This window comes from Mangifera indica, chromosome 7 (assembly GCF_011075055.1).
Source record: "Mangifera indica cultivar Alphonso chromosome 7, CATAS_Mindica_2.1, whole genome shotgun sequence".
NCBI classification, from domain to species: domain Eukaryota; kingdom Viridiplantae; phylum Streptophyta; class Magnoliopsida; order Sapindales; family Anacardiaceae; genus Mangifera; species Mangifera indica.
Genome location: NC_058143.1, coordinates 9,592,674 through 9,604,177, shown reverse-complemented (window position 1 = coordinate 9,604,177; position 11,504 = coordinate 9,592,674). Strand labels below are relative to the sequence as shown.

General features: G+C 32.6%; 1 protein-coding gene across 1 annotated transcript; it reads left to right on the top strand.

Annotated features, from left to right (window-relative positions):
- Window positions 1-9,029: 9,029 nt before the first annotated feature.
- Window positions 9,030-10,794, top strand: LOC123220210 (cytochrome P450 89A2-like). Its single transcript, XM_044642278.1, has one exon. It carries the CDS (start codon window positions 9,066-9,068, stop codon window positions 10,614-10,616), a length of 1,551 nt encoding a protein of 516 aa, XP_044498213.1. The 5' UTR covers window positions 9,030-9,065; the 3' UTR covers window positions 10,617-10,794.
- The last annotated feature ends 710 nt before the right edge of the window (window positions 10,795-11,504 follow it).

The window sequence follows — 11,504 nt, the reverse complement described above, 5'->3', positions numbered from 1 at the left end:
TAATTCTGTTGAATTAGTTAAAGATTTTTTACTTGATAAGTATAGTATTTATGAGCAAAAATATAAAAGGATTGAACAAAGTTCTCTACACAGAGGTAAGTTTTGATAGTTCAGGAGAAAAAAAGTCATGCATATGTTTTTTTTTTTACGCAAAGATAAGCAGTCTACCAGTTAAAATACAAATTATGATCGATTTTATAATTATATCAATATTGACTATTATCTAGAAATTATTTAAAGATATATTATTAAAAAAACTAGATGTTTTGGCATGATGGAAAGACAAGACATAAACTTTTCCTATGCTTGCTGCCATGACTGAGATTTACTAATGTCTCTGGTGTCGATTGTAGCATTCGAATATCTTTTTAGTGCAAGTGAATGTGTGCTAGTAAGGCTGGACTCGAATCGAGCCAGCTAGAGTTCGAGCCCGAAATGAGCCGGCCCTAGTCGAGCTCGAGCTGAGCTCGAGCTACTCATGAAATTTTCTAATTAAAAATTTTGATACAAAACGACGTCGTTTTGACCAATATGTATTAAAACGAGCTGAACCAAATTCAAGCCGAGTTCAAGCTTGACTTTCACTAGCTCGATGAGCTCAAGCTCGAACTCGAGCTCAATTATATATGAACCTAGCTGAGCTTGAGCTCGACTAGGCTCAAATTCAACTCTGCGTGCTGGATAATAAGTGATCCAATGTACACCCAAACATGGTCGAGGTGATAATGTGTATGAAGGATTAGGTTAAAACTAATTTCAAAATTCAGATCAAGTGGTAGAAGATATCTTTGAAGAATTCAGAGATTTGGATATTGAAGATGAGCAGATAATGATATGGTATATATATATTTTATTTATGTTTGTAATTATATAGTATGTAAATTAATTTATTTGCACTATATTATAAACTTTTAATATTTTTCATCATGTAATCACGACATTCTTCTGCCACAAGTGAGAGATTATAAATAAAATGTTTAAAGTACTGTCTTCGGTTTTAATATTTGAAAAATAATTTATGTTTAAAAATTTTAATTAAAGTTAAAAAAAATATAGTTTAAATAGACCGATCCGATTAAGAGCTGACCTAACCCTATATATATGGGGCCAAACCTTGGGCCTTTAAAATCTATGAATCGATCCAATTCAAAATCCTATTACTGTATGGGACTAGATCCCAGCCTAGCCGATCTATTGACATGTTTGTTACCATATAATTCCCGTGGTTGTATAAATGATACTGGATTATGTCATATAATTAATTTAATATTAACAATTGAATTTTTATTAATTCATTTAATCTTCCTAAGGATTTGTAGAATTAAAGATAAATTTAAGAAAGCATTGAGAGTCAATTATTTATTATTGTACACTGTTTCATTGAATAATTGGGACTAGATTTTATTAATTTTCAAAGGCTTAGCCCGGACTACAACTTGATTTAGTCCTGTCATAACCATGCCGCTATATATACAAAGTCTAAAATAAGAGTTTTCTTAACAAAGAAGAAAACACGCATTTTAGTGCAGTATTAAAAAATTTGACAGGAATCTTTTAATCCATTCCCAAATGTACAGATATTTCGAGCCTGGCTTCCTGAAAATGAAATAATTGTTATTATATATTTGGACTTTCAAATGAATATATAATTGGTGTTATAAAATAATGGAATTAATTGAATGATGGAAACTATAACTAAAATTTTATTAAAGGAATAGAAGAAAAACTTCCGAAATTATGACAAGAAGCAAAAAGAAGAAGCAAGAAGAAAGCTTTAAATGAAGAATTTATTCATGAGGAGACCGCCCCTCCAGTCAACAAAAATGGCTTTCTTCCAAGCTAAGTTTCCAAGACATTTAATGCCTTTACATTACCATTTGGCTAAAGTCAAAAACATGTGGTGGAAAAATCCACCATGCATAATACTCCCCCTTGAATTTCCACCATTTACATATAATTATATTAACCTTGCTAAGAAAAAACCTAGCGAGATAAAAACCAAAGCAAAAGAACATAATTATTAAATGTCATGTAAGTTAGCGTTGGACGTGCTTAAATTGCCTTATTAAAAGCCTTACTAGGAAAACCCAGTGGGACAAAACCTAGTGAAGGGAAAAAGAGTACAGTGCACATTTTGTCTAATATTTGATAAACTTCAAAATTTTACCTGATTAATGCTCCCCCTCTTTATAGTAGGATTAACTTGGTTGCTTGTTGAGCCGCCTCATACCGATGTTATACACTAACTTCTCAAATGTTGATGTCGGTAGTGTTTTAGTGAACAAATCTATAAGATTCTCACTGGATCTTATTTGCTTGACATCAATCTTTTTTCTTTGCTAGAGCTCATGAGTGTAAAAGAACTTCGATGAGATATGTTTGGTTCTCTCTCCTTTGATGTATCCACCTCTAATTTAGGCTATACATGCTGTATTGTTTTCATATAATATGGAAGAAGTGTTTGTTGTAGAAGGAAGATTGCATGCATTTCAGATATGATGGATGACAGACCGTAACTATATACATTCTCAGTTGGCTTTATGGAGAGCTAAAATTTCTGAATGATTTGAAGAAGTTGCAACCAAGGTCTACTTGGTGGAACGCCATGATATAGCTGTGTCATTATAAGTGAAAATATATCCCGTTTGTGAACGGGCCTTATGGGGTCAGAAAGTTAACCAGCATCTGCATATCTAACCAAACTAGGATTTTTAGGGGATTGGATAGAATAGAATAATCCAAAATCTCTAGTTCCACATAGGTAAAGGAGTATATGTTTGATTCCATTCTAATGGTGACGGGTTGGTGTAGAGCTAAATCAGGCCAATAAATTAACTGCAAAGGATATATCTGGTCTCATGCATTGGCCCAAATATGATAAGACTCCAATGGTATTAAGATATGGTACTTCAAGACCAAGTATCTTTTCATCTTCTTCTTTAGGACGAAATAGGTCATTTTTTGGATCAAGAGACCGAACAACCATTAGGGTGCTCAAAGGATAAGCCTTATCCATATTAAAACGTTTTAATAATTTTTCAATATATGTTGATTGATGGATAAGTATTCCATTTGAATTGTGCTCGATCTGCAGGCCGAGATAATATTTTGTTTTTCTCAAATCCTTCATTTCAAATTCTTTTTTCAGATATTTAGCAGTTTTTGAGAGCCTTCAAGAGTCCCAATTAAATTCATGTTATCAACATAAACTGCTACAATAGAAAATCCTGATTCAGAACTTTTGATAAAGACACATGGACATATAGGGTCATTCACATAGTCTTCTTTTTTCAAATATTCACTGAGGCAATTGTACCACATATGTCCAGATTATTTTAATTCGTACAATGATCATTGTAATTTAATTGAGTACAAGCCTCTTGAATTGACCTTTTTTGTTTTAGGTAATTTTTATCCTTCAGGAGTTTTATATAAATTTCAGTGTCCAAATTTCTATACAAATAAGCAGTAACTACGTCCATTAGATGCATATCCAGTCCTTCAGAGACTGTTAAACTAATTAAATATCTGAATGTGATTATATCCATCACAAGTGCATATATTTCATCAAAGTCTATACCTGGCCTTTGGGAAAAGCCTTGGGCTACAAGCCTGGCTTTATATCTAGCAATTTCATTTTTCTCACAAATACCCATTTATATCCAATGGGTTATACGTCTTGAGGTGTTGGAACTATAGGCCTAAACACTTGACGTTTTGCTATAGAAGCTAATTCTGCTTGAATTGCTTCTTCCCATTTAGGCCAATCATGTCTTTGTTTGCACTCAACCATAGTATGTGGTTCAAAATCATCATCATTCAAAATTTCAGTAGCTACTGCAAATGAGAATATATTATCAATTATAATTGTTTCACGATTTCACATCTCTCGTGTATGAACATAATGTAAAGATATTTCAATATTCTCATTTTCCTGTTCTTCAGTTCAGGGGCTTGTGTCTCTTCAGGGACCATAACCTCTTCTGAAGAAGTATTAGAGAGTGTGGATTTTTCAATTATCTTAAGATCATCATGATTGATCTTTGTTTGATTATTTGCTTTTCTTTTTCAAAGAATAATATCCTTCGATCCAATAGGTCTATCAGACTTCTAGTGTGAGGTTGATTGATCAGTCACGACTCGAATGGATTGTTCAACAGTCATATTGATTCTTGCTGGTGTATTAGTAGTTAGAACATGTGATCTTGTCACTTTTGTCGTATCTACAAATGTATCAGGCATTTGATTGACAATAATTTATAATTGCACTATCCTTTACACTTTAATTTCACGTTGGGATGTGCGAGGATCTAAATGAAACATGGTAGGTACATCCCAAGTAAGTTCATGCCTAACTTCAGGAGGCATTTTCTTTTCCCTTAAAGACGGAAAAGTTATCTCATCAAAGTGACAATCTGTAAATCGTGCAGTAAAAGATCACCTGTTAATGGTTCCAGATATCTGATAATAGAATGTGAATTATATCTAACATATATTCCTAAGCGATGTTAGGATCCCATTTTTGTGCATTGAGGAGACGCAATAGGGACATATACAACACAATCAAATATTCTCAAATGAGATATATCGGGTTGGTGACCAAAGACCAATTGTAGGGGAGAATATTGATGATAAGAAGAAGGTTGCAAGCGAATTAACACTGTAGCATGTAATATAGCATGTCCCCACATAGAAGTAGGTAATTGACTTTTTAGTAATAAAGTACGTGCAATTACCTAGAGTCGTTTGATAAGAGACTTAGATAATCCATTTTGTGTATGGATATGCAGGACTGGATGTTCAACCTCAATCCCCATAAACATGTAATAATTATCAAATGTTTTGGATGTAAATTCACTAGCATTATCTAGCCATATTGACTTGATCGAATAATCTACGAAATGTGCTTTTAATTTGATAGTTTGTGCTAACAGTTTAGCAAATGCAACATTTTGAGTAGACAATAAACAAACATGAGACCATCGTGCAGATGCATTAATTAAGATCATAAAATATCGAAATGGCCTACTTGGTAAATGAATGGGTCCATATATATCCCCTTGAATCCTTTGTAGGAATGATGGGGATTCAACTCTAATTTTGGAGGGAGATGGTCTTATTACTAATTTACCTTGAGAACAGGCGGTGCAAAATTGTTCACTGGACAATAAAATTTTATGATTCTGTAATATATGTCTATATGAATTTTCAATAATCCTACACATCATTGTAGATCTTAGGTGGCCTAAACGATCATGCCAAAGCATAAATGTTTTTGGATCAACAAACATCTGGTTCGATACTACATAGGTTTCAATTGCCTTTATGATTGTATAATACAATCCAGATGATAAAACAAATAATTTTTCTAGTATAAGCCTTTTTTCATAGGCATTACTAGTTATATAGATGAATTCTATATCATTTTCACTCATGGTTTCAAGATGATAACCATTTTTTTTATATCTTTAAAACTCAATAGATTTTTTTTGGATCTACTTGAATATAATGCATCATTGATGCTAAATTTGGTCATATTGTTTAACATAATTGTGGCTCTTCCAGAGCCTTCTATCAGATTAATTGATCTTGATATAGTATTTACTTTAGCTTCAAATAATGCTAAAGTTAAGAAAAATTTCTTTTCCTTGAGAATTGTGTGCGTTGTTGCACTATCCACCAAACACATGTCTCTCACATCAACTTTTGAAGTCAACGCTTCAATTTTGGAGTCCATTTTCTTTCATTTTAAAAGTTACATTAGTTATAACGTACACAAAATATTGAAAAGAAAAAAACATGATATTAAAATACAAAATAATATTTATGACTCCAAAATACATATGATGGACTTATAAAAGTCTTGGGCATATAGGTCATTATTCAAGTGACCGATATTGTTATTCTTTGAAAAAGGATTTGAAACATCAAAAATCATTAGATCGACAAGATCTAACTTATTAAAAATTTAATTCTTATGGGTGCTTAATATAGATCGACCCAATATTTGTGTGTACTACAGGTACACTACCAATGACATTTATAACCACACTTATTATTTTGTGGTTTACTTTGCATTATAATTTACTTCGTCTCAGTCTTGGTCCACTTCTGGTGGTGTGACTGAGATTTTCTATTATTTCTCACATTTATGATAACTACTTCTGGTAGTTGTATTCACTTCAAGGAATGATGTAATACTTATGGGGTGAGTTACTCATACTCATGATAACTACTTCTGGTAGTTGCGTTCACTTCAGGGAATAATGTATAATAAGAAAATATTAATTCAGAATTTTCTTTTCGATATTGCTACTGCAGGAGCATAAAATAAAATGTGGAGAATATTTTATCTTCCACATTCAGGAAAAAATTATGAATATTGCAGAGTTATACTAAATTATAGAGTCGTTGGGAGTATTATTGAATATAATATTCAAATCTATCTTTCAAATTTTTCCACAAATTTAATGGATTTATCATTATATCCATATTTCAGCTTGACATCCTTCAGGGATATGACACTGAAAAATAATAGCTTTGTATTTGTCCTTCTGAGACATTTTATTTAGTTAGTTTTTCAAGGCTCATAAATTCTAAGTAGAGACTCATGCAAAAAGCCCATTTAATATTATCCATCTAATTTTAGGAACTTCAGGTTCAATTATTGTCATATTTACAAAACTACTCGTTTTGTAGGCAATATATATAAGTTAATCTTTGAAACTTCAGGTTAAAGTATTATCTCATATTTACAAAATAGCTGATTTTGTAGGAGAATTATTGGGATTAATTTTGGAAACTTTAGGTCCATATATTATCCCATATCTACAAAACTTTTGGTTTTGTAATTAGTATTCAGAATATTATAATAGTATTCTGATTATATTTTGGACTTCAACTCCATATTTTTCACATTTTATGTAAATTTCAGGATGCAAAAGTGATATCATTATTCTAAAATAAAGACTTTGATGAAACTTTGGACTTCTAGCCCATATATATGTATTCTCATGATTTTACAAACTTTAAGTTACAAATTGTAAAACTTGGGACTTCAGGCCCTTATATATATATTCTCACGATTTTAAAAACTTCAAGTTGTAAATCGAATATAAATAAAAATAAATATTCAAATAAATAAAGATACAAATAAATAAATATTCAAATAAATGGAATACAATAAAAATAAATATTTAAATAATATCAGGACTTCTAGTCCAGATTCTTGGTTTTTGTAAACTTCAGGTTACAAATGATATTTATGACGTCAAGTCTAAATTTATGATTTCATAAACTTTAGGTTATGAATGATATTTAGGATTTCAGATCCAGATTCATGATGTTCAAGACTACAGGTCCAGATTCATAATTTTGTAAACTTCAAGTTACAAATAAGATTTAGAACTTCAGGTCCAGATTTATGATATTTCAGACTTTAGGTCTAGTTTCATAATTTTGTAATCTTTAGGTTACAAATAATATTCGAGACTTTGGATCCAGATTTATGGTATTCCAGACTTCAGGTCTAGATTCAAGGATTTCAGGACTTCAGGTCCAAATTTACAATTTTACAAACTTCGGGTTGCAAAATGATGCAATTATAAAGAAAAATTAAATAAAAGCATAACAGAAATTAAAAAATAATTGAGATATCACAACTGGGATATCCGTATTTATAATATATAAGTAGCATAACGACTTAATAGAAATATATAAAATACTTGAGCTAATCATGCTGATAACTTGTTATAAAATAATGGAATTAATTGAATGATGGAAACTATAACTAAAATTTTATTAAAGGAATAGAAGAAAAGCTTTCGAAATTATGACAAGAAGCAACAGGAAGAAGTAAGAAGAAGGCTTTAAGTGAAGAAAGTGTATATCATGAGGAGAGGGAGGGTATTTACAGGGAATTTGCCGCCCCTCCAGTCAACAAAAATGGCTTTCTTCCAAGCCAAGTTTCCAAGGCATTTAATGCCTTTACATTACCATTTGGCAAAAGTAAAAAACATGTGGTGGAAAAATCCACCATGCATAATAATTGGAAACTTATAAATAAATATTGAAAAGGGCAAAGGGCTATTTTTGATTCAAATTTTGGTTAAATTTTAAAAATATATCTATAGTAGATAAAACTATTATTTAATAATAATATTAAAAAATTTATTATCTTATCTTTTTTATGTTTTTGAAATTAATATTTAACCCATATACCTGAACTTTAAAAAAGTGATTTTCCCCTTCAAAATTCTTAATTTCTTCTTTACTCTTCCTTTTGACCACTAACGACCGACCTGACTAGAGGTTAAACGACAAATGTTATCTTTTACTGGATGCTAGAGTATTGTCCATTCTTTGGAGGACAGAGTATCATCTAGTGAGAACAACGCTTATTGTCCAGAATGGACGACTCTCTGTTATGTAGAAATCTGGATGATGAAGCATTGCCCAAATCTGAATAACAGTCGTTATACTTGGACGACCTTTGAACGACGACTCCTCTGCCATTGGTTGGCTATCGCTGGAGAAAATGATTGGATTTCAAGAGAAAATAGTGAATTTTTTAAAACTTAATTCAAGGAGAAAAATATTAGTTTTCCAAGCTAAAAGAGAAAAATGAGATATAATTTTAATTATTTTAAAAATATCGATAAAATGATGAACTTGCCCTTTAACCGTAATAAAAAATATATGGGTGTATTCGAACAAATTAAAACTTAAATGAGTATTTAAGCTTTTCATCTATCATTCATATATATATATATTTATTTCAATAAAACTTGTGTGGGAATTAGGGTTGGATTCAAGCCGAGCGAGCTTGAGCTCAAGCTCAGCTCGGTTCATATATAGCTAAGCTTGAGCTCGAGTTCGAATTCAAACTCGTGAAAACCAAGCTTAAACTCAGTTCGAATTCGGTTTGACTTATTTTTCGTTATTAAAATGACATCATTTTAATACATATTACTCAAAATGATGACTTTTCATCGAGCAATAATTTATAACCATAAATTGTCTTCTATGCCGGCCCTCACCACTATCTTTCGTTACTCATCTCAAAAATGGAAACTTGGTTCATCATACTATGCTCTCTCTGTGTTTCTGCTCTCATCAAAGCCTTCTTCAACCTTCGCAATTTCAACACCAAAAACTCCAACCACAAACTTCCTCCAGGCCCTTCCACCTTTCCCATCATTAGCAATTTATTGTTGCTCCGAAAATCTGCCTTGGAACTTCGATCAATCATCCGATCTCTTCAAACTAAGCTTGGCCCTATAATTTCCCTCCAAATCAACTCTAAGCCAGCAATATTCGTAGCTGACCGCTCTCTAGCTCATCAGGCCTTGATTCAAAACGGAGCCGTCTTTGCCGATCGCCCTCCTCCCTCCGCTGTTCGAGCAATTACTGGCAGTAATCAGCATAACATCAACTCCGCTGCTTATGGCCCCAATTGGCGCCTCTTCCGCCGTAACCTTACGGCAGAAATTCTCCATCCTTCACGTGTCAAGTCGTATTCACATGCGCGCAAGTGGGTTTTGCAAATTCTTCTTGATTGTCTCAACTCTCAGTCAAAATCAGGTGAGCCAGTTCGCCTTATTGATCATTTCCAGTACGCTATGTTTTGTTTGTTAGTGTTAATGTGTTTTGGAGACAAGCTTGACAACAAGAAGATTAAAGAAGTTGAGTATGTTCAGCGACGCATGATGGTTAATTTAAGCCGATTTAATATTCTCAATTTCTGGCCAAGATTGACGAAAATTTTGTTTTACAAACAGTGGAAGGAATTCTTGCAATTTCGTAAAGAACAATATGATGTATTGATGCCGCTGATAAGAGAGAGAAGGAAGGTGAAAAAGGACAGATTAGAAAAGGCTAAACATGATCTTAAAGTAGTGAATGGTGACTATGTTTTAGCGTATGTAGATACGTTGTTTGATTTGGAACTCCCGGAGGAGAAGAGAAAGCTTGATGAAAATGAAATTTTGAGTTTGTCCACGGAGTTTTTAGCTGCTGGCACTGACACAACATCGACAGCATTGCAATGGGTGATGGCAAATTTGGTGAAGTATCCACATATTCAAGAGAAATTATTAGCAGAGATTAAAGGGGTTGTTGGAGATGAGCAGAGAGAGGTGAAAGAAGATGACTTGCAGAAGATGCCGTATTTGAAAGCAATCGTTTTGGAAAGTTTAAGGCGTCACCCTCCTGCACATTTTGTGGCGCCCCATGCTGTAACGGAGGACGTAATTCTGAATGGATTTTTGGTTCCAAAGAATGCTTCAATAAATTTCATGGTGGCAGATATGGGATGGGATCCAAACGTGTGGGAAGATCCAATGGAGTTTAAACCAGAAAGGTTCTTGAATAATGAAGAAGTGTTTGACATAACAGGAAGCAGGGAGATAAAAATGATGCCATTTGGGGTTGGGAGGAGAATTTGTCCTGGCCTTGGTTTAGCAATGCTTCATTTGGAATATTTTGTAGCCAATTTAATTTGGTACTATGAGTGGAAAGCTGTGCAAGGAGATGAGGTTAATTTGGAAGAGAAGGCGGAGTTTACAATGGTGATGAAATATCCATTGAAGGCTCACCTAAATCCCAGGTTTAAATAAATTAATTAGGGATCTACACCTATTGATGATCATATATCATGATCTTTATACGGGGGGAATAGAATCTCCTATGTACGTCAGTTTCTTTTGTAAGTTTGTACATGGGAAGAATCTTTATTATGGCTAAACATGTAGTTTTTATTTTCGTTTTGTAATTCGAATTAGAATCATATTGAAATCTTCTAACTTAAACATGACCTAAACAATATTCAAGGTGATATGATTATACCTTAGTTGATTCAAACTATGTATCAAGTTATGTTGTGTTAAAACGCAATCTATTTGATCAGAGTGTTAAGAAACGATATGATTTCGTATGGAATAACATATTTGGTATTGCCTTGTACAAATTTTGCTTCTATTAATCTAGCAAAACCAATTGCATACAATCAAAACACACAAATTGGTACTGAACTTCAAAAAATTGACTTCCAAATTAAAAAATATCCATACAACTGAGACTAGTGCTATTATCAACTTCATCAAGCATAAGAAGATGTATGTGCAAGTCATTCAAATTAAGCATTTCAAAGAAAGGAAAAATCGACAAAAAGTAAAAACCCTAAAAAATTGAAAAATATAGTTTTTGAAGGGGCAATATTAGCCCCACTAGACATTTCGTCTAAGTGGACAGCATTGACATCAAAGTAAACCTTAGGGTTGAAGGATTTTGTGCATATCTAGCTGTTACAATCATTGTAGCTAACCATACCAATTTGCATAGTTAATTGTTGCAGGTGCAATTGAATTTTTTGTAGCTTATCTTTGCTAGAAATGACGCACCTAAAAGTTAGCCATCGTATTTTTCCTTGCATATCTAGGTGTTTCCATCTCTTTCCATGGGTGAAATCATTACGTAATAAAAAAGTCAAATGTTTTTGTCATAAC

What these genes read in the sequence shown, in the direction of transcription:
- LOC123220210 (XM_044642278.1), top strand. Translation starts at nt 9,066, where the DNA reads ATGGAAACTTGGTTCATCATACTATGCTCTCTCTGTGTTTCTGCTCTC.